General features: G+C 37.0%; 2 protein-coding genes across 3 annotated transcripts; both read left to right on the forward strand.

Moving 5' to 3' along the window:
* Positions 1-12,283: 12,283 nt before the first annotated feature.
* LOC147518534 (E3 ubiquitin protein ligase DRIP2-like) lies at positions 12,284-17,945 on the forward strand. Of its 2 annotated transcripts, XM_086594781.1 has the most exons (8): positions 12,284-12,595; positions 12,739-12,902; positions 14,583-14,682; positions 15,375-15,690; positions 15,841-16,238; positions 16,399-16,449; positions 16,623-16,695; positions 17,560-17,945. In XM_086594781.1, exons 2-8 carry the CDS (start codon positions 12,791-12,793, stop codon positions 17,731-17,733), a joined length of 1,224 nt encoding a protein of 407 aa, XP_086450907.1. In that variant the 5' UTR covers positions 12,284-12,595; positions 12,739-12,790; the 3' UTR covers positions 17,734-17,945. The 2 variants fall into 2 exon arrangements, with proteins under 2 accessions (XP_086450907.1, XP_086450908.1); XM_086594782.1 differs by lacking the exon at positions 12,284-12,595 and having other exon boundaries at positions 12,767-12,902; positions 15,380-15,690.
* Positions 17,946-22,897: 4,952 nt separating this feature from the next.
* On the forward strand, positions 22,898-23,711 carry AIP3 (ABI3-interacting protein 3). The gene is made up of 3 exons (XM_086590335.1): positions 22,898-23,014; positions 23,099-23,209; positions 23,278-23,711. Exons 1-3 carry the CDS (start codon positions 23,006-23,008, stop codon positions 23,536-23,538), a joined length of 381 nt encoding a protein of 126 aa, XP_086446461.1. The 5' UTR covers positions 22,898-23,005; the 3' UTR covers positions 23,539-23,711.
* The last annotated feature ends 1,083 nt before the right edge of the window (positions 23,712-24,794 follow it).

The following is a 24,794-nucleotide window of genomic DNA, read 5'->3' on the forward strand; positions in this document are numbered from 1 at the left end:
AGGCTATATTCAAGGCGCAGTACTTTCCAGAATCACCGAATCGGCGGCTTCTTCTATGATTAGATCCGCTGCCATGTCTATAGCCTCGGCTACCCGTTCAGCGGCGTCCCCCCCGGAAGCGAGTCCCGCGACCGCACAGCGACCTCGGATAAGCGGGCGATGGTGGGAGCTTCCGGAAGAAGCGGCCTTCCTTGGTGAGGCGGTCAATCTCCTCCCGACGACCTTCTTGGCCACCCTCTACTACCGGCACAGGCCCGGTAGATATCCCGGAGCTTCGTCCATGTCGGGCCTCATCTTTGCGATGGAGTCTTGCCGAGCTTCTTGGTGCCGAGAAAGGGAGTCCGGCGGCGGCGTGCTTCTCTTGAAGGACTTCGCTGGCGGAGGGCGGCAGCGTTCATATCGCGCCAGTGGGCGGCCTCTGCGGTCCTCAGCTCATCTTGGGCCCGGAGCTTGTCCAGGTCCGCGGCCGAGTTCTTCTCTGCTAGGTCGGCCACCTCCTTATCAAGTTCATCGATCCGCGCCCTGGCACCAAACAGGCCGCGGATCATGAAGGATATATCCAAACTCATCTGAAGAAGGGAACAAAAGTCAGAACACTCAAAGAGAGAGAAGAAAGAGATCAAATGCAAAGAAAGTAGTACCTTCTCCCAACCGGTGTAGAAGGAAGTCCGGTGGGACTCAAAGGAGCCACCTTCGGCGTATGCCATATCTGCGGGGAGGTGAGACCCGTAGAACAGGGAAGAAGCCACGGCAGGGTTCTTCAAAGCTGAGAATCCTTGACCGTCAAGGTGCGGTTCCGGAGCTTGAAGGAAGGGCAAAATGGAGGAATGGGCTCGTCGGCCTCCTTGTCGGTGCGGGATGCCACCTCCTTCCCGGGTCGCTGTTCCACTTGAGAAGGCGCGGTAGGTGGGATCGCGGCCTTAGATGGAGGGCCTTCTCCAGGGTCGGAGGGCCGTGGCCGTTTTGAGGCTGGGGGAGGAGATGGAGGAACAATGGTGGATTGGGGGGCAGCGGCTACAACGTCCTCATCCGAGTCGCTATCAAAGAGTTTGCGTTTGTTAGCGCCCATGCTGGAAGGGGGAGAAGAGGTGGAAGAGGAATGAGACGGGGAGTATTGGTCTTCCCAAGTCTTCAGGGAACGATACGGAGTGGGGGCTGCGGAGCGATGAGCGGTATGGCGAGCAGGGGGGTTGCGGTGTGAAAAGTCGGCGGTGCGGCGTTTTTTCTTGGGGGGAGAAGTGACACGGGGCTTTCTTTCTTTAGGGGGGGGGGCGAAAAAAATGGGGCGCTATATTTTCCGATGGTTGCCAACTCTGGATCAGATAGTAGGGGTAGCGGCGGTGGGCGGGTCAATTCGAAAGTATCCGCGACCGAGCGGCGCCCAAATCCGCGGATCTTACGGAATGTCGAGGAAAAGATGTTGTCGTAGAGTGGTCGCGATCGAAGTCGGGCCGCCAACCTGAAAAAGACAAAACAACAAGTTGGATTATAGCGAAAGACATATTTCAATGGGGATAGATAAAGAGCGGGACTCACCATGGGGAGGAAAGCGGATGATGGAGGTTCAACTCAGTGGAAGGTCAGCGGAGAGGAATTTTCCGGATATGTAGAGAGGGTAATGGTGCCACAATTTGTCGGAGGAAGTGATGCGGAGGATAAAGTGCTGTTTTTTAGGGCGGAGGCAGAATGAGTGATAGCCCACACTGACTTCTTTGGTACTCATCTTGAGGTAGAAGTGGGCGGCCATGTCGCGAACCGTTATCCGAGGTACTTCCGAGCGGTTGTAGTGGTTCGCGGCATACATGACCCTCCAGAAGTTGCCAATACCTTGGCATGGGGGGATGTTAAAATGATTGCACACCTCGACATCAAGACGGGTGAGAGGCAATCGAAGGCCGGCGACAATCTGGCCGACCGTGGCCACGAGACACCCTGGCTTGTGGGGGACCAAATGTGGGTAATAAGTTAAATCAGGCACGTGCTCTAAGATGACGTCAGCGGGTATCCCGTAGGCCGCTTTAACAGCCTCAAGATTAGGTCTACGACTACGTGGTGGTGGCGGCGGAAGGGTAAAGGCTTGCCCGGAGGTAGAGGGGGCCTCGGTCTGGTCAGGGGCAAGGCTGCGGTGTAAGGAGGAGGAGGAGGTGGCGGATCTAGAGACAGACATCGAGGACAGGGCGGAAGACACACAGTCACAACAAGGCAAAAAGGGAAATGAAGATGAACAGTTTCAAACACAAAGAGGAAATGCGCACTATAACAATTAAAGGAAGCCAGAGAAAGAAGGAGACCAACCTGAGGAAAAGATAGAGCAACCGGAGCAAGAATGTCAGCCACAGGATTTGAAGAGAACAACCGAGCGAGCGACCGGAGCTAGGAAGACAGAAGAAAGGTGAAAGAAGAGGGGAAGAGGAACTGGAAGACGAAAGAAGGGCTAAGTGAGAGAGAGAAGAGAAATCGGGCGGGCTTTTTATAAGAGGGGGAGGGCAAAAGGGTAATGGCAGGGGTGCTGAAATCGAGGGGACACCCAAAGGAACCAGCCAGTGAAAGACACGTGGAGGCACACGAAACGAAGAGGCAGAAGGTGAAACCGCATGAACACTCATGAATCCAGCTGTGATGGGAAGAGGGAAGACCACGGTCGGCAGGAGGAAGGTAGCAAGCTCTCGACTCCCCGATGGAGATATCATCGCGGACTCGAGAGGGGGCATCTGTAGTGGCATGATACCGTCTGGAAATAGCATGGGGATTTGGGCCGGACTTAACATAACAGTGGGGGCAGCGCACGCACACCAGATTGGGATGGCAGCACGTGGTCGCGGTACGGAAACCCTACACATGGAGGGGAGGGGACCGCGAGATAGGAGACAGGTGGAGGGTTGAGATGAAAGGAGAGTGGATATAAAAGAGGAGAGAAGAGAAGAAAAAAGTGGAGGAAAAGAAAGAAAGGAGGCGGCCAAGAGAGAAAAGGAGAGAGGTCTTGAAAGGAAGGAGGAGGATAGCAGTTTGTAAAGGGTAGTCTAAAGAAAGGGTTTGCCCTCACTATTTTGTGTTGTAACAATACCCACCCCACCCCCCATTAACCAACATAACCAAAAAAAAATTATACTTATAATCACCTAACTAAACTATTTTTCTTCTTTATATTAAAAACCCTTCATAGATTTTGCATTAGCCTAGTGGAAAATTGGTCATGGTTTTAAGAATGAGGTTTTGAGTTTAATTTATAATCTTGCAATATTTTGATAAATATACATAATATAAATAATATATGCAAATTATATACAATACATACTTAATTGAGGCGGGGTCGGGTAGGGGAACCCAATCCCCGTACCCGCCCCATACCCGCTTGGAAAGAGTCGGGGATTCTCCATACCAACCACATTAGGGTCGGGTCTTCATGGATCCCCGTCCCCATGGGTAATATTTACATCCCTATGTGATATTGTATATTGGTGAGAAAGGCGTACATGTACGTACAAGAAACCTTTTGCGCGAAAGGTTGGATCTTAATTTATTTGTTGATTAGGGTTGGCAAGGGGTTCTAAGGACCGACACTCACTTCACTATTCTATTGGAGTGTTTGCAAGGTCTGAAATTTTATTGAAAACTGTGAAGGGTGGGTAAATGAAAATTTTGATTATCTTATTTTAGTTTTATAGAACCTTAATTGTTTATTTATTTATTTTTATAATCTTAATGAGTAATTTGTGCAACTCTAGTTTTATGCCTAAGATTGTCTATAATTCTTTCTTCTAGGTGAATTATTTTCCTATATCCCACCTAATGGTAGTTGCTCTGGTGGTCTCAAGCTAGTAGGCACACATTTTAGTTACAGAGAAGGAAATCGATTAAACACTCAGAAAAAAAAATCATTTTTTTTGTAACAATTTAAAAAGTTAGGCCATTTTGATTGCCAGAGCAATATTATCTTTACGGTTGACATCTAATTAATAATTTATATTACAATAATTTTGTAAGAATCTTATATTAGTAACGTATACAATTTTACCTTTAAAAGTCTGATATAATCTACGATTATTTCTTCTAGTTGGCAATCTCTTCTCTGCATTGCACCTAATATCTTTTGCTGGTTTTGAGAAAAACGAATCCAATTACTGAAAAGTAAACCCATTAATTAAATACACAAAATTGCATAAAAAACACTCTGCTGATCCCAGAAGCTTTTTTCTCTTACTTTGCTCCCATTCTATATGTTAAGTATATGTAAGAATTTCAACATAAACAATTTTGTACATAAAATTTGATATTCATACTCCATATATAGAGCTACAAACTATGTTTATATCAGACTTTTTGAGGTGACACGTCTAATTAATATGTGTGATGACTCACGTACTATCTAGATACAATAATCCCAAATGAGAGGTATTGGCGTAGGGAAGCCAAAAAAACCCACTTGTCCGTCTGTACACTTCATTACAAATCAATTTTTATTTTTTGGCTTCCACTAACACCACAACAAATTATGTTTTCCAGTTTTCCTCTTTCCCTTTCTTAATTTGTTCGGCTCCCACTATTTTGCAGTATACAAGTAACTTTTTATGTTCAATTACTGCTATATCAACCCATATTGGTATTTTGGGCCTAGGTTTTGACTTTTGAGTAATTTCTTTTTTTTAAAAAAAAATTGAAATTGAGTCCTAAACTAGGGAGACTAGAAAAGTCCTTGGACTATCAGAAACTCTTACTTATACTAAAAATTGAGTGAGACAAGTAAGCACACTACCTAGTTTGTAATTCTATATTTAACTATAAAAAAAAAAAGAATTACAAGAATAGAAATAAGTACATATTTCCCAGAAAATTTGCATTAGCCCAATTCTCAAAAGGCACACCATCATTTAAATAATTATAAACTCCACTACTAGTTAACAAGTCTCAAAGCCTCTATGGCTTTCACAAATTCATCATGAGTTGAAGCATAAGCGCAATCTATAAACAACTTCTAAATGTAGGAACGCCTTGTATCCATGCTTGAGACTTTTGATACTACGTTCTTTTTTAGATGCCAAAGGCAGAAACTATGGTATGAGTCAGGAGAAACCTTTGGGATATTTGTAACCTGCCCATGATGCCTATCAGAAAAATATATATATAATTCTCCTTTGAGGCGAAACAACCTTCTTCAAATTCTCTAAAAACCACTCCCAATTTGCGTCATCCTCTAAAACTACTATTCCAAAGGCCAATGGAAATATCCCTAAATTAAGAATTGGAATACTTAGTAGCAATCATATTTAAGTAACAACACAAAAAAAAAATGTACATAATTTGATGCTCAATTATTAAAGCATAATTACAGACTCTATAACTAAAACATCTTAAAATGAATTTTGAACATACCTTGATCAGCATTTTTCGATGTTGCCAATAACAAACAACCCTTGTATTTCGCCTTAAAAAAGTGTCATCCAAGCAGACCATAGGACAGCAGTAATTAAATCCATGAATACACGCCTCAAATGATATAAAAAGTACGCCTCACAAACTGGCGTGTATTCTTGTCTAATTCCAACTGAATATGACTACCAGGGTTGGTTCTCTATAAAGCATATGTATACCATTCCAACAGTGTATACGAAAAAACATCATCCCCATATACCTCCTTCATAGCCAATTCTTTACTTGTATATGCATAATAATAAGTCAAATCCAGTCCATAATCTCTTTTGAATTATTTTATTATGTCTTTGGCTTTTAACAGCGGGTAGTCCTTCACTTGATCAATAACAACACTCTTCACAAGTTGACTCGTCATCCTAGGATTCAATGAATCCTTAAAACCAGCACCACATGTATGATTAGGTTCCATTTAAGTAATTTCAAATAATTGGGTAATATTAAACTTCGCAGTTGCATGAATTCTCTAAGGACACCCCATCTCCATATAGTTTCCACAAACCGTCGTCACAAAATAGGGGCTATTCTTTTTCACTTGTAAATAAATTCATTCTCATTGCAATATTTCAATAAAATATTCCTAAATTCAACCGCACCACCAGAAAACCTTTGTCCAACCCTAGTAATCAATGTTGCCCACAAACTAGATTTCAAAGGATTGCGTACGTACTTCCGAAGTTGGTGCAAACAACATGCTACAATTCTTAACCTCATCACAAATCAAATTTTGAATTGAGTCATCCAAACCAACAAAAATCTTAAAGGAGGAAATTCTTTTTGCACAAAGAAATAAAGCAAATGATTGTAATTCCGAATCAGTATCAATTGAAGACTTTTTCTCATCACGAATAAAATAAAGCTTACAAGCCAATGGGGTAACATCTTGCCATTTCTCATATGTTTTGCGCTTAAGTGCGCTAACTATAGAATCCATACCCGCCCCACCAGGGTATTAGATTCCCCATACCCGCCCCACCCCCCATTAACCAACTTAACCAAAAAAAATAAATTATATTTAGAATCATCTAACTAAACTATTTTTCTTCTTTATATTAAAGACCCTTCATATATTTTGCATTAGCCTAGTGGAAAATTATGTTGGTCATGGTTTTAAGAATGATGTCTTGAGTTTAATTTATAATCTTGCAATATTTTGATAAATATACATAATATAAATAAATATATGCAAATTATATACAGTAATACATACTTAATTGGGGCAGGGTCGAGTAGGAGATCCCAATCCCCATACCCGTTTGGAAGGAGTCGGGGATTTCCCATACCCGCCCCATTAAGGTCGGGTCTTCATGGTCCCCGTCCCCATGGGTAATATTTACATCCCTATGTACGTGATACTGGTATATTGGTGAGAAAGGCGTACGTGTACAAGAAACCTTTTGCGCGAAAGGTTGGATCTTAATTTATTTGTTGATTAGGGTTGGCAAGGGGCTCTAAGGACCGACACTCACTAATTCACTATTCTATTGGAGAGTTTGCAAGGTCTGAAATTTTATTGAAAAATGTGAAGGGTGGGGAAATAAAAATTATGATTATCTTATTTTAGTTTTATAGAACCTTAATTGTTTATTTATTTATTTTTATAATCTTAATGAGTAATTTGTGCAACTCTTGTTTTATGCCTAAGATTGTCTATAATTCTTTCTTCTAGATGAATTATTTTCCTATATCCCACCTAATGGTAGTTGCTCTGGTGGTCTCGATCTAGCTAGTAGGCACACATTTTAGCTACAGTGAAGGAAATCGATTAAACACTCGAAAAAAAAAAAAAAAAAAAAAAAAAAATATTTTTTTGTAACAGTTTAAAAAGTTAGGCCATTTTGATTGCCAGAGTAATATTATCTTTACGGTTGACATCTAATTAATAATTTATATTACAATAATTTTGTAAGAATCTTATATTAGTAACGTATACAATTTTACATTTAAAGGTTTGATATAATCTATGCATGATTCTTTCTTGGCAGTCTCTTCTCTGCATTGCACCTAACATCTTTTGGTGGTTTTGAGAAAAAGGAATCCAATTACTGAAAAGTAAACCCATTAAATGCACAAAATTGCATAAAAACACTCTGCTGTTCCCATAAGCTTTTTTTCTCTTACTTTGCTCCCATTCTATATGTCAAGTATATGTAAGAATTTCAACATGAACAATTGTGTACATAAAAATTGATACTCATACTCCATATATATAGAGCTACAAACTGTGTTTATATTAGACTTTTTGAGGCGACACGTCTAATTAATATGCGTGATGACTCACTACCTAGATACAATAATCCCAAACGTGAGGTATTGGTGTAGGGAAGCCAAAAAAAACCCCACTTGTCCATCTGTACGCTTCATTACAAATCAATTTTCATTTTTTGGCTTCCGCTAACACCACAACAAATTATGTTTTCCTCTGTCCCTTTCTTAATTTGTTCGGCTCCCACTGTTTTGCAGTATACAAGTAACGTTTTATGTTCAATTACTGCTATATCAACCCATATTGATATTTTGGGCCTTGGTTTTGACTTTTGAGTAATTTTTTGTTTTTTAAAAAATAAATTGAAATTGAGTCCTAAACTAGGGAGACTAGAAAAGTCCTTGGACTATCAGAAATGATTACTTATACTAAAAATGGAGTGAGACAAGTAAGCACACTCCCTAGTCTATAATTCTGTATTTAACTATAAAAATAAAAAAAATAATAAAAAAAAAATTACAAGAATAGAAATAAGTACCTATATTTCCCGGAAAATATGCATTAGCCCAATTCTCATAAAGCACATCATCATTCAAAAAATTATAAACTCCACTTCTAGCTAACTAGTCTCAAAACCTCTATGGTTTTCACGAATTCATCATGAGTTGCAACATAAGCGCAATCTATAAACAACTTCTAAATGTAGGAACGCCTTGTATCCATGCTTGAGACTTTTGATACTACGTTCTTCTTTAGATGTCAAAGGCAAAAACTATGGTATGAGTCAGGAGAAACCTTTGGGATATTTGTAACCAGCCCATGATGCCTATCAGAAAAAATATATATATAATTCTCCTTTAAGGCAAAACAACCTCCTTCAAATTCTCTAAAAACCACTCCCAATTTGTGTCATCCTCTGAAACTACTATTCCAAAGGCCAATGGAAATATCCCTAAATTAAGAATTGGAATACTTAGTAGCAATCATATTTAAGTAACAACTCAAAAAAAATTGTACATAATTTGATGCTCAAATATTAAAGCACAATTACAGACTCTATAACTAAAACATCTTAAAATGAATTTTGAACATACCTTGATCAGCATTTTTCGATGTTGCCAATAACAAACAACCCTTGTATTTCGCCTTAAAAAAAGTGTCATCCAAGCAGACCATAGGACGGCAGTAATTAAATCCATGAATACACGCCTCAAATGATATAAAAAGTTCGCCTCACAAACTGGCGTGTATTCTTGTCTAATTCCAACTGAATATGACTACCAGGGTTGGTTCTCTGTAAAACATATGTATACCATTCCAACAGTGTATAAGAAAAAGCATCATCCCCATATACCTCCTTCATCGCTAATTCTTTACCTGTGTGCGCATAATAATAAGTTAAATCCAGTCCATAATCTCTTTTGAATTATTTTATTATGTCTTTGGGTTTCAACAGCAGGTAGTCCTTCACTTGATCAATAACAACACTCTTCACAACAAGTTGACTCGTCATCCTAGGATTCAATGAATCCTTAAAACCAACACCACATGTATGATTAGGTTCCATTTTAGTAATTTCAAATAATTGGGTAATATTAAACCTCGCAGTTGCATGAATTCTCCAAGGACACCCCATCTCCATATAGTTTCCACAAACCGTCATCACAAAATAGGGGCTATTCTTTTTCACTTGTAAATAAATTCATTCTCATTGCAATATTTCAATAAAATATTCCTAAATTCAACCGCACCACCAGAAAACCTTTGTCCAACCCCAGTAATCAATGTTGCCCACAAACTAGATTTCAAAGGATTGCGTATGTACTTCCGAAGTTGGTGCAAACAACATGCTACAATTCTTAACCTCATCACAAATCAAATTTTGAATTGAGTCATCCAAACCAACAAAAATCTTAAAGGAGGAAATTCTTTTTGCACAAAGAAATAAAGCAAATGATTGTAATTCCGAATCAGTATCAATTGATGAATTTTTCTCACCACGAATAAAATAAAGCTTACAAGCCAATGCGGTAACATCTTGCCATTTCTCATATATGTTGCGCTTAAGTGTGCTAATTGTAGAATCCAACCCAATACAAATAGCAAGTGTGTCATACATATATGATATCACAACAAAAACATGATTATCCTTTTGAATTGCATGTGAATCATTTGTATATGAAATCAAAGACAACTTAATATTTTGCATTTCAACTGCACGACAGAGAAAAAAAAACACATACTTATTATGTCTGTAGGAAAATATAAACCGAATAAAATCATGATTTTATGTGATTCCCGTTGCATATTTAAATGAAAACTAAGAAGGTAAAGTGTTCAATATAGGAAAATTTATAATACCATTTAAAAAAAAAAAAACCACAGAAACACAATATGCACTTATATGAAATACAAGTGAAATAACAATATAATGCATTTTAAAATGAGAAAAGAGTTTGACATTAATAATACCAAGGTTTGTACTGACGGAATTTCTGTACATTGAGATTGTGGAAGAAATAAATTTGAAATAAAAAGAAGGAATTTAAGTGAAGAAAATGAATCACAGAAACTGTGAATAGAAGTATTTTTTTTTTTTTTTTTTTAATGAAAAACGATTAAAGGGTAAAAAGAGAAGACGAAAAAGTTTGAAAAAAAGGTTTGGCAGGCAGTCTCGAGTCATATCCCCAAATTCATAAACATTTTAAAAAATAACAACTTTTAGTAATGAAAATAACCAAAATGATATTAAAACCCAAAAATAATACTTCTAGGTCTTTAAAAGTAATTTTTTCGGTGAAGTAGCTCTGTAGCGGTCAATTTCTTGTTGTGTGATACTAGGGATGTAAATGGGGCGGGTTTGCCATCTCCGACTTCAATTTCACTCTCTATAGCTGCCCTATCCCCACTCGAGAGGTAATTGAGGATTCCCCATACCCGCCCCACTAGGGTATTAGATTCCCCATACCCACCCCACCGCCCATTAACCAACTTAACCAAAAAAAATAAATTATATTTATAATCACCTTACTAAACTATTTTTCTTCTTTATATTAAAGACCCTTCATAGATTTTGCATTAGCCTAGTGGAACATTGGTCATGGTTTTAAGAATGAGGTCTTGAGTTTAATTTATAATCTTGCAATATTTTGATAAATATACATAATATAAATAAATATATGCAAATTATATAAAATAATACATACTTAATTAGGGCGGGGTCGAGTAGGAGATCCCAATCCCCATACCCGCCCCATACCTGTTTGGAAGTAGTCGGGGATTTTCCATACCTGCCCCATTAAGGTCGGGTCTTCATGGTCCGCGTCCCCATGGGTAATATTTACATCCCTATGTGATACTGGTATATTGGTGAGAAAGGCGTATGTGTACAAGAACTTTTTGCGCGGAAGGTTGGATCTTAATTTATTTGTTGATTAAGGTTGGCAAGGGGCTCTAAGGACCGACACTCACTAATTCACTATTCTATTGGAGAGTTTGCAAGGTCTGAAATTTTATTGAAAACTGTGAAGGGTGGGGAAATGAAAATTATGATTATCTTATTTTAGTTTTATAGAACCTTGTTTATTTATTTATTTTTACAATCTTAATGAGTAATTTGTGCAACTCTAGTTTTATGCCTAAGATTGTCTATAATTCTTTCTTCTAGGTGAATTATTTTCCTATATCCCACCTAATGGTAGTTGCTCTGGTGGTCTCTAGTTAGTAGGCACACATTTTTACAGAGAAGGAAATTGATTAAACACTCAGAAAAAAAAAATCCCGTAAAGGTAATATTGCTCTTGCAATCAAAATGGCCTAACTTTTTTGTAACAGTTTAAAAAGTTAGGCCATTTTGATTGCCAGAGCAATATTACCTTTACGGTTGACATCTAATTAATAATATATATTACAATAATTTGGTAAGAATCTTATATTAGTAACGTATACAATTTTACCTTTAAAAGTCTGATATAATCTACGATTCTTTCTTCCAGCTGGCAGTCTCTTTTCTGCATTTCACCTAACGTCTTTTGGTGGTTTTGAGAAAAACGAATCCAATTACTGAAAAGTAAACCCATTAAATACACAAAATTGCATCAAAAACACTTTGCTGATCCCAGAAGCTATTTTCTCTTATTTTGCTCCCATTCTATATGTTAAGTATGTAAGAATTTCAACATGAACAATTGTGTACATAAAAATTGATATTCATACTCCATATATATATAGCTACAAACTGCGTTTATATCAGACTTTTTGAGGCGACACGTCTAATTAATATGCGTGATGACTCACTATCTGGATACAGTAATCCGGAACAAGAGGTATTGGCGTAGGGAAGCCAAAAAAACCCACTTGTCCATATGTACGCTTCATTACAAATCAATTTTTATTTTTTGGCTTATGCTAAACACTAAAATACTCTCTCATATACCACCACAACAAATTATGTTTTCCTCTTTCTCATTGTTTGTTCGGCTCCCACTGTTTTGCAGTATACTAGTAACTTCTTATATTCAATTACTGATATATATCAACCCATATTGATATTTTAGGTCTAGGTTTTGACTTTTGAGTAATTTATTAATTTTTTTAAAAAATTGAAATTGGGTCCTAGACCAGGGAGACTAGGAAAGTCCTTGGACTATCAGAAACGCTTACCTATACTAAAAATGGAGTGAGACAAGTAAGCACACTCCCTAGTCTGTATACATATATAAAGTTACTAATTCAATCCACCCTTTCACAAAGAAAAGCTCTCCATTCATAGAAAAAAAACCTCTGTTTTTTACTTCTATTTTCTCTATATAAAGCCTCGTTAACATCATCAACACCTTCTCCCTTCAAATATAACCAAACCCACCCCAAGTTGTTTTTTTCACAAATAAACCAACCCCGTCTTCATATATTTGCAAAAAAAAAAACCCATTCTTTCCCTCACTTCAACAACAAATCAAACAGGTTTGTTTATGAACAAATAACCATGTTTTTTTCCTTGTGTTTTCACTATGTGTTTATAGTGATGAATGCAGGTATAGAGTAACATAGATAGCTTGAACTTGAAGTCATGTTATATGTTCTAACGCATATTTGGTAACATGCAGAGTTTTTCAAACGTTAGTAAAACTTTGTTGAAGAGTTTGGAGTTTGAGTGAAATGGGACTAGTGGTAAGAGTTCGAAGAAGGCTACTTGAGGAAATCTTGTCGTGCCTTCTTTGTAATAATCTGTTTGAAAATGCTACAACCATTTCCGAATGTCTCCATTCATGTAAGTTTGTTAATGCTTTTCATTGTCTTCAAAGATTGTATTTTAGCAAATAGCAGGGTTATTATATACTCATGTTTTGGGTAATTGCAATTTTTTCTGTGTTGTTCTTGACTGGAACTTTAGTGGTCTGAGTATCTGTTTTGACGACATTTTTTTTTGGAACTGTGTTCTTCATAATATGCAATTTTTCTGGTTTAGTTTGTTTTTTGATTTGCATGTAGATTTCTTGCTGTGTGTTGCAGTCATTTTATATTTTTGTAGTCTGTCTTTTGTAATTTGCATGTAGTTTTTGTGTTACTGATTCAAGTCTTATTACAAGATCGAAGATTAAGGAGTTTGTGATATTTTTTTGATATTTCATTTCAATTGTTTCTTTTTAGATTAGATGTTAATGAGACAGGTAATCTTACCTTATGGAGGCAAAAACAATTTCATTTCTTGCTTTTTTTTATTTTAAGGCTATTACCATGATTCTTTATTTGGAAATGGAGTTGTGGGTAATTAGTAAAGTTATTAATTTTTCGTTTTAGGATGGTTAGATTTTCTTAAGACAATTACGCAAATGGTTAGATTATAAGATGTTGATCAATAGTGTTTTTCTTGTTCTGAATTGGGTGAACGGCAGAAGCTGGTTTTCAAGTTTTGTGTCTTAATAAAATCTTTTGAATATGGATAGATGAGGGCATTGTTAGTGGGAATGAATAGGTGTGTTGCTAAGCATGCGCTTAGTTGGTTATGAAGAAATAGACTCTGTTTCTTTGTTGTTGCTGTCCTCTTTTTGGCACTATCTTTGTTTTCATATCTAAAAATGTTATTTATTTATTATCACCGCATGAACATCATAAGCAAAATGCAATTTATCTTACTTATAATTTAAGTTGGGATGCTTCTAGTTGTAGGCAATGTGTGTGTGTTATTGCTTGCAGCAGATGTGCTTTCATTAGACACAACTAGCTAGCATTTTTGCGCTATTTGGATAATGGTCTAGAAAGTTCTGTTGTTTCAAAAGAAAAAAAGAATTAAACTTAGTTTTCTAGTTTATGTGTGGCTAGACCTTTTCAATGTTTGCTCTCCCAAAGGCTCAAATCATTTTTTTTTCCCTTTGGGATTTTACCAGGTTAATAGAGATGTTATATTAAATCTAAGGAATCTCATTTCATTTCATTAAAAGAAAACTGTCATAGCCCTGAAAAACTATACTTTTTACGTTAATTTCAGGCCGGAAAATTTTAGGCTTTCTTACTATGTTGATGTAGGAAATTCTAGCAAGCTATCTGGTTAGAGGCTTAGAGCATCCTCTTGGATTTTCCCTAACCCAAAGAATCTTAAGTACATGAGATGCTACTCTCACAGGAACCTGTAGTCACAAGCTAAAATCCTACATCTATATTCCTACGTACAATTCATTTTTCACTAATGCGCTCGTAATGAGTCAACAAGAGTTCAAATTTGGTAGACTCTTGGTGTTCGCCTTTTACTTCAGACCACCTCATCGAAGTAGTGCAGTATGCCTTAGCATGAGCGTACTTAAATATGAACTGAACTCCGAAAGTGTTGGATTGTTAGTTCTTTTGTGGTCTAGCTTCTTGTTGTTAGACATTGATATGTCTTTATTATACAGTTCTCCTTGTATCTCTTTAACTCATGAATATCTAATACTTCCTGTTATGTTGAGACCAGTTTGCAGGAAATGCATCTATGAGAAACTAACGAATGAGGAAGCAGATTGTTGTCCGATATGCGACGCTGGACTGGGTTGTACACCCATTGAGAAGCTCAGGTGAAATATTTTTCCCAGTTTGATGTTGGCTGACATGCATGTTCAGTTGTTTACTCTCTTTAGTCACTATTTGGGAACTTTACAGTTTTGCTAATTCTGCTATGCCTCTTCATGGGAAATTAATTATACATATTGATATGGAGCATTTGGTTGTCTCTGTTTTTTGTTTCTGGTCAGATAGTTCATTATATCTGTCTACATATTCATCCTCATCTAGAAGAACACAATATCTTAAGAAATCATCCATTATATTTATGGGCTAAAATTTGCATGGTTAGAATTGGGAGCTGTTCGTGTATAACCCATTGGGTGGCATGTTGTTATTGTTACTTCTGAGTGACCATCTCGAGATACTCATAGACAAGGTCATGAAGTTCTCCATGGATCATCTGAGCTCATTTCCAAGGTTTTTATCTTCAGCAAGGTCTCACTTGTTTTTGCTGACGGTAGATTGCCTATTCAATCACACATTATGAAATGGTTTAATATAGTCTTAAAATAACTCTTCCAACTAAAAATATTACACTCATTCTATGACAATTATGATTTATGAGATTCACATGTCATTCTGTATTTGACCAGATAAAAATAAAAGCCAACAGGATCCTCTTCTCCACCGATTTTCGCGTTTAGCAGTGAGTTGCGCTCATTCTCACATGTACATAGTACATTGTTTTTTCAATCATCTGCAGGGCAGATCACAACTTACAAGAGGTAAGGGACAAGATTTTCCCTTCTAGAGAGGGTAAGGTTACAGGATCAGAAGTCATTCCATCAGCTTTGTTGGACTCTAGAAGGAAGGAGCGTTCACTGTCATCGTTGGGCATCAGTACTCCCCATTCAAATATACAGCTTAGCTTGCCAGGAAGACGAACGAAAGCTGCCGCTAGAAAGGCTGCAGCTTTACGAGGCTCTAATTTTTCTTCTCAGGATCCCATCGAAAGAATGGAAGGTTCTCTGGATAACTCACCAGACACTTTAAACGATACTGCTGAAGATATAATACAGGTAAGGAAGGCACAGATGTTATTCTTTTTCCTCTTATAGAGAACCTTTGAGATGCAAACAATTATCTCTTTGCTGACAACATGGAGTAGTTCTTTCTCGTACTATAGTTCACTGAAAGCATTTTCACATGCTTGATTATGTATGCCGTAGAATTTGTCCGCTACTGGTCTGTCTGACCGCCTCGTATCCAGTAAGCACTCAGAGGATGCGGATGAACCAGAAAAAGTTCATCTTTGGGAGTCAGGCTTCCAAGATGATGCTGCAAATGGTTCAGAACCACCTGATGGCCCAAGCAGTGAGGTGCACATGCCCACAAAAGAAGGCAGGGAGCGTGCAGACACATTAACAAAGGTCCAAGATGGCAGTAATGGTACTCATCAACCTTCTCCGGAAATGGTGAATCGTAAAAAAATCAATAGAAGTGGACGAAAAAGAGGAGCTTCTTCCAAGGATCAGGGCACCTCAATTCAGTATGTACTTGATTCTGGGGCTGCTCAGCGGAGAGGAACTGGTCCGGTTTGGTTCCGACTACTTGCTTCTGAAGACCAGTAAGAATCCGTTTTCTCATAGTAGTGTTAAGAAAAGTAAAAAACCAACGTCTGTACATCAAATTGTCATCTTTTCCTATGCAAGTGCTTGCGCTCATACTTTCACATATGTTTATTCGTATTTTATGTTTGTCTTGTGATATTCTACTGTAATTTCCAGGGAAGGAGATGCCCCCTTACCTCAGATATCCAAGTCTTACATGCATCTTAAGTAAGTTCTTTTGAATCCACCACATGCTTTTATGCTCAACACTTTTCAGTTATTCTTAAAGTACTGAAAAGTACTCGTCCTGTTCGTCATATTGTAGATCTGTATAGGTCCGTGAAAAAGGTTCATGTTGTTGACTACAATGCTCATATATTGAGTTCTCCTTTCTGTCACAGGAATGGTGATTTACCTATTTCAAAAATCCAGTCGTATCTCATGCACAAGCTTAATCTTGGAAATCTAAATGAGGTGATTCATCTTAGTCCCTTCTTCATGAATTAAATGAAATTGAGACCTTAACTGATAATAGTATGTCAGAAGCAAGTTTGTAACAGTAGATGAAGTAATTATAGAGTTAGGTGTCTTGTTTACTTGAGATGCACAAAATGCAGAGTAACTAGACGCGTTTATTTCCTTTTGAAGTTAATGGATGATTTTAGTACTGCCTCTATTATTGTTTAGTTATTGGCCCCAGGTCCTAAACCATTATAGGAAGTATTCCCTTATTCAAGGTGTACAAGGTTTTTGTTACTGCTTTAGTGAGTGCATCCTTTAATGATCTTATTATCTTCTGGATGCTAATTGTTTTGCAATGATCGATGGATGTATCTAAAATCATTTTAGGAGCAAACGGTTCTTCTCTCCATCGGTTGTTTAGATCTCATATTCTTCCCCTCCACATTAATAAGAATTGTTATTGAATTTGGGTTTAAAGTTGAGTGCACCTTAGCACTATATATCTTATACGTTGAAGATTGCAAGTCAGACCTTGTACTAAAACTATTCCTAGTACAAAAATATAGTAGTAATAGCTATAGTTAGGGAACAGAATATGATTTGTATGTATCAATGTATGCTCTTATCCTTTTTTGTTGATTTGTTCTTTGAAAACCAACCTGAGAAATCCTCCAAGAACGATTGACAAAATGTTTGCTAATGAACTCATGAGCAATTGCCCCATGTTGAACTTAATCCTTGGTTATAGGTGCAGGAATAAAAAGTTCAGTACGTGCACAGACATGCATAAAGTCCTCTACATTTTGCTTTCACCGTACCCAATATATTCCCTTTGATGGCTGAAGTTCTCTTATTGGTTGTTGAATTTTCTCGTAGGTGGAGATAACGTATCATGGTCAGCCAGTTTCACCGGAAGTGAGACTTAATAGCCTAATACAGTGGTGGTTACGTACTGCAGCACCATCACACAGAGTACAGACAACTATAGGCTCCTCTGCTGCGGACTTTGTATTGGAGCTACACTATCAACGAAACTATCAGTACTATTGAGTACTTTCTCATTCAATTTAAACCTATATTCCCAATAATTCAGATCTTTATTGATCTTTTTTGACTTGAACCATTATTTTCCAGCATAAATTTTGTAAGAATAATTTCGAACGTGGGTTGAAGTTCACAATGTTTATGTGATCACATGCCTATGTCAAAACATTACAGTTCAGAGCTAATAATGATATATTGTCATGTCTGCAATTGTGCTTTATGTTCATACTCTCTATAACACACCGAAACTTTTTTCTTTCAATATGTTGTACATCTACACGGATGTCGTGTAAGTCTGTTGTAAGATACTAGTATTTGCCGTGCTGTACGTCACAGATACACACGCCTTCAACGCACATCCACATCCCCTTATGGCACAGATACGGGCGCCTTCGGCACCCCCCTCCATTTCTTTTAAAATGAGCCTATCTATACTCATGTTTCCAGAGTCCAACAACCCACCCCAACACTACAGGCCTTTTGTGTATGGGGTAGGTGAGGTGAGAAAAACTTTTAAACTCACCCCAAAAAACTTGTTAACTCACTCCAGAAAAACATTTTAGTAGCTATGGTTAGGGTCTTAGGGAGTGGCACAACCACGTATCACCTTATGAGGTGGAATTTGTCAACCCACTCCACCCTTCTTTGTTATATAGAAGACTATAATTTAACCTGTGGCTATGCCACTCTAGCCATATGGTGAAGCATTCCGGTACAAATGCTTCTAGTAACTAAAGCCAAATCTTTACTTTTGAAAATTTTGTCCCACAATTTTGAGTGATGTACATGTGTAATGTAACATAGAAATTTTCTAAGTGTCTATCAATCCTACCAAATTTTTTGAATTAAAATAGCAAAAAACATGTTATTGCATTCCTACTTTACTTAAAGAGATAAGTAAATTGTTTAAAGTACAATAAAGTATACTAATCTTAATTATGAGGTACATACCATCTAATAGAATGGTTTTAGTAGTCGCTTCTACAGTTGAAAAGGAAATGAACAAACATATATGCATGCAAAGAGTCCTTAGAGTAAAGCAGATGATAACGGTTAAAGGGTGGCCTAGTATATTGCACAAATGGTATAAAAGACTTGAAGTATAACCTCGGCGCCTACCTGAAGTAAAAAGGACCAACGCCACTATATATCACTCATTATATATTCAATAATCTAGTACTAAATCACCCAACATTAAGCTGACCAAGTACCGCATGTCACAATGAGCTGACTGAATTCACCAAGTGTATTTTTTGAAGCACCCAATTTCTCTTAAGATATGGCGAAAATTAAGGGAGAAAGAGGAAAAGTTTGGAATGTATGAATAAAAATTGCAAATTAAGGGGGGAGAGGAAGTTGTCATGGAAGTGGTACTGTCACCTTATAGCTATGGAATCCATCCATATAATGATATAGAAAGTACAGTGCTAGACTATGTAGGAACCGTTATTTTAGAATACAAATTTCTATAAACCGCGAAAACCCACGCGCAGCGGAATTAATGGGGTTCACAGTTTTTGATAGAAAACATACTTTTTAGAATCGGCTAAGATGTAATCTCTGAGAATCCAATAGCTATGAATCTGAATCAACAATCAACCCCTTGATCTTCTGTTGTATTCTTTTAGAATAGATTGGATGTTGTGTGGGCAACGATTTATCAACCCCCTTCTTTCTCACAAAGCTAGATCTAATTTTGGATCTATCTTTCCTTGCCTCTCTTTTCAATCCAGAAAAATGAATAGTGAATAGTTAATTTCGGCCAAGAGAGAAGGGATCTATTTATAGGCTACAACAAGGACTATGAGGAGAAATTAGGGTTGGGCCTCCCGACGGGCTTGGGCCTCTCATGTTCGCCCAGAACACACAGCCTAAGTCTGTCAACAAATGACTTATTCCACTAAAGGTCATTGTTGCACTACAGCCTTAATCCCAAATTATGTGTCAGCGTTTATAGGCTCCATATTATATGCTCGTTGATCTCCCCGTGTTTAAGATATCGAATGCCTGTTGATTAAGTCAAGTTACTGTGCCTACATCAATCAACTTCTTATGTCCTTGAGTAGTACCACTCAACCTCATTGTCATGTCGGAATAAATCCACCTGTAGAGTTTACATGACAATCTTTTTGAGCTCCTCAAGGGGACATCATCAACCCGACTTTCTGCGGGCCACGGATTCCTTCTATAATCAATAGCACACCTTACATACAATGTCATTATCCAATCCATCGAGTTTGTTGATTCACAAATGAATCTCACTCATTAATGATTAAAAGTAATGTACAATACACATAAGTGCCCGTTATTATATCTGCATTAAGAGGAAAAGCATCCATAATAATAGAGGCGTTTGTTCTCTTATATAGTCAGTATAAAGAGAAACAACCTCACTTGGTCCTGTTCAATACACACAAAGTGTACTAGTGTAATCCTATAGTCAAGATAAACTAATACCAGATTATACTACAACCGTACCAATGGTTTATCCAAATCCATTTAGGTTGTGAACGATTACTTATACTTTATAAGGTACTGATGATATGATCTTATGTGTGTTCACACCATATCATCTACAACATAAACTATTAGACACATGCATATAACTAATAACATATATAATATGCATAACATTTGCCCATATGATTCTCATTTAAAATATAAAGAATTAGAGTTAATACAAAAGTCATGTTTTTAGTATATAACTCTATCAGACTATTGGATCAAGTTATAGGCAGTGGCCTAAGTGTCTGTGTGTTGGATTATTCAGCTTGAGCAATCCCAATTTTTTATGGTTTAAACCTTTCAACCAGAGCATAACTGAAGCTAAGATAGCTTAGGCAGCGATTGATCACACACATCTATAGTCTGATCGAATTGGTACCTAAAAAATATAAAAACCAAATAATTATCTAATATTGATAATTAAAAATCAATCACAAACATACCACAATACTGAAATCAGTCAATTGGCTGGAAGGGTATCTCCAATGAAACATGTTGTTTGCGGCAATAGAGCCTTGAACAAGTCAGCGAAACAATTCTTACCCTATTAGAAATCATTGGAATATTCTCCCTAATATTGGGATATATCGTGGTATTTGAATTGATGGGAAGACATATTCTGGGAAAAGCTACCATGGGCTCAGTGTTGGGATTACTTTAATCCTACATCTTTAACATGTTAATCTATTATTGATCAAAAAAGAAATTAAAATAAAAATACCTTCAAAGCCGCCGGAATTGAAGATTGACAGTAAATAGAAACTTTCCAAAACTGAATCCAAGTCACTTAGTCTTCAACCTTCTAGTAGTATTCACCACACAACACACCACAAAACACTTTTGCTTTTCTCCTACTTTTAGTTGTACTTTTCCTGGAAAGACTAATGGTCCCTTTCTCCAAAAAGTCATTCTCTTATATAGAGAAATTTTGAGAATACCTAAATGTGTGTAGTGGGATCCACTTAGGATTCCAAGTCTTATCTTAAAAGGACAATTCCTTGTCATATAAGTACTTGTACTTGATATATTAAAACACTTTTATATATATATATATATATATATATATATATATATATATATATATATATATATATATATATACAATATATCTTTAATATGGAAAGTGTCCATTAACAAATCTATATTTACAATAAGGCCCTTGGAACTTTTAAGAAAGTCCTTTCCTACCATTAATTATATCTAAGTCCCTCCACCTTACTTGTATTCACAATTAGACCATTTGGAATTTGTTCTTCACTGTCACACCTATGTCTAATTGAGCCAATTTGACATTTAACATTAATTGAGCATTAAGAAACTATTTCTTATACCGGTTGGGTTTTAGCTCAATTAGTTATGTCACAATTTCCTAATACATAACTCCGTAGAGTGGTGGATCCTTTATTAGAATTCGTGATTCAAGACGTCATTTTCATTACCCAAAACGTCAAGTCTAGTCTATGAATAGACATTACTTTTTAACGTCTCAAAGTAAGAAATTTGAGACACAATGAATTTTCACAATTTCTCAAGTCTAGGGATTAATTGGTAGAGTGAGATTTGCACACTAACCTTAACAACGAATTTATAGTGTGTTCTCACTTTGATCTCCTCAGTGTCAATCATGTGACTACACCAATATACAAACTTAGAGTCATACTTAAATTATTGAGATATCATCATCCTATCATATAGCAGTTATGTATATTACAGTCTTATAAGTGAAGCGTCCGACTTCACCCCTAACTGTGAGTATTCTAGGTAAATAGATACAATCAAATCTCCCGCACATAACTCTTCATATGCTTGATTGTTCTAATTCTATTAACTATGGAACTTATGGTTTCATCATATGATATTAGTTCACCCATATGCATAATAATAAGATTCGTGTATTTAATTAAACATCATCATGTATAATCAATAAATGTTCATTGGCTTTGTAAAGGCCAAGTATCCCAACACTCAGGCCAAGCTCAAACATTTTTGCTAATAGATCAAATTACATGTGTTTAGTGAAACTTGCTGTTTTCAGCAATAAAGCCTTGAACAATTTCCACTTAGGCTCTGAAACACTTGGAGATCGAGAAGGGTTTTTCTTTTCATAAGAAACCGATCGAATAAAATTTCTTTGTAAGTAGTTGAATATTTAGAGAAGGAAATAAAATGTTTATACATAAAAGCCTTTTTTGTTGGGTTTAATTTAGCTGTCATTCCTTTTTGGGTAGAAAGAGTTTCAATCCGGAAGAACTGCTTTGGTTGTTTTTAGTAGTACTAAATAGAACTCTTAAAGTATTTTTTAGCACAAATCCCGAGGAAATTAAGACCACCCCTTAAGCCCAACTTTGTTTAAAAACTGAGTTGTTTTGTATTATTGAATACTAGTATATTGCCTGTGCCATGACACTTTCAAATTAGGACAAAAAAAACTCAACCAACCGAATGATAAAAGCCTAGCCCACAAAGCAGCCATTGTTGACCAAATCAACAATGATCCAATACTCTTTCAAATTAACATTTTAAACTGCACATATTCTAAATAAGACTTTGGATTTGTTATGTCATAACTTGTGAGAAACAGTTGTAGCTGCAGAATGGAGCTCTGCGGGCCACACCAAGCCTTTTTATTAGAAAAATGTATTAAAAGAGGCCCAACCTACGATAGACCAAATCACGGCCCATAAAATAAAGCCCAAGCGTTTGATAAAAAATAAAAAAGGCTCACTCTTCTTCTTGTACTTGTTTATTTTTATCTCTCAGCTGAAAATCAAAGATGCAGCAGGTAAAACCCTAGAAACCCAAAAGTTATTTTGATTATTTTTAAAAAAATGAATATGAATAATTGGAATGATTTGTTTTAATGAAGGGTGGAGGATCAGAGATAGAAGTAACATGGGAAGATCAGCAAAACATTAACAAATTCGGAAGACTGAACAACAGATTTCACGAAATTGAAGATGAAATAAAAAACGCAAAGGTACAACCCATTATTATTTACTTTGATAGATCGAGTCGAACATTTTCTAATAGGTTGCATTTATGCAGGAAAGAAACGAGAATTTTGAGGATGCTAGTAATGAGTTGATCCTCACGGATGAGGAGGTAATCAGATTCCAGATAGGAGAGGTTTTTGTTCATATGCCCAATGAAGAAGTAGAGAGCAGGATAGAGGAGATGAAAGAGGTGACAAGTAAGAAGTTGGAGAACCTGGAGGAAGAGAAGGAATCCGTGCTTGCACAAATGGCTGAGCTAAAGAAGATTTTGTATGGTAAATTTAACGATTCAATCAATTTGGAGGAAGATTAGTTGCTTTGGTAAATCCGTATTCATCTTACGGTAAACTCGATAGAAATTAAGTTTTCGGTAATTGGGTATATTGATTTTAGGAGTTCAGGTCTATATCTGTTGTGCTTTATGTTTTAGATTTGTGTAAAATGCAACCTCAACTTTTTTAGTATGACCTCGTTCGCATTTTGATCTTTCTTCATATTTTTTTTTATATTCTTGGTAACATAAAATCCATAATTTGTCCGTATTTTCTCCTTGTTGCTTAAGATGCATGGGATAGTTTGAGGTTTTGAATTCCATAATACGTTAATAGGCTCTAAATACCCATGTAGATTTGGAAGAATTACAACGTCTTCGACACTTTGTGGTGAAACAGCATCTAGATAATTTTGACATATTTCCTACCAAATTCCTAAAAACTTGAAATTTCAAGCTTTTCCGTTAACTTTTGAAATTCTGAAAGGCCCAGTGAACTTCTTTTTTTCGTTGTTGCGTGTGCAGTGGGCTTAGTTATAGCCTGAAGCACTCAACCCCAAGTTATGAAGTTATGAAGTTATATGACCGTTCACATTTCCCACCCAATGCTTGGGATGTTTTGCTCGTGTTAATCTAGTTAATACTTAATACATCCTTAGTATTTGTAGGATCTATGCTGTGCGGGTACTGTGTATGGCTGGGGTGCAACTTGAACTCGGGGTGAACAGAACATTTTTGGTAACAACATGGATTGTCTGATGCCGCGTAGCTGCCAGTTTTGAAGTACACCAAGTAACAGAGTTGGGCATCAGCCTGGCCTCTGCCCCCTCAAGTTCTCATGTTCTAATTGTGGAGTTGAGACTGCCATCAGAGCTTGGATTCCAATAGGAGTTGAAACAAAATTAGGTAAATACCACCTTTGGGCACTAGAGCATCTCTAGGTGGTAGTATCACCTCCCAAATTCTTCAAATTTACTTCCAAAACTCAGAATACTTTTGGTGAAAGCAAATTCGGTCACATTATCTGTCTAGCCACATTTTTGTTTGCAAATTTGGGATTTCGGATGCGGATGTAGCGTGCCAGTGGTAATGTCGTGCGCCAATGCAAATGTCGTGTGGGTTTTTTTTTTTTCACTTTTTCAATTTAGTGTGACATTCGTGCGACAGTGGGAATGTCGGAATGTCGCGTGGGTTTTTATTTTTTTAACTTTTTTCAACTTGGGGCGACATTGGGAGTGTCGAGCGACTGTACTAAATGGCGCATGGGGTGAAATTTGCAAATAAAATTTGCGGCCATT

The sequence above is a fragment of the Coptis chinensis genome, chromosome 2 (genome assembly GCF_015680905.1).
Source record: "Coptis chinensis isolate HL-2020 chromosome 2, ASM1568090v1, whole genome shotgun sequence".
NCBI classification, from domain to species: domain Eukaryota; kingdom Viridiplantae; phylum Streptophyta; class Magnoliopsida; order Ranunculales; family Ranunculaceae; genus Coptis; species Coptis chinensis.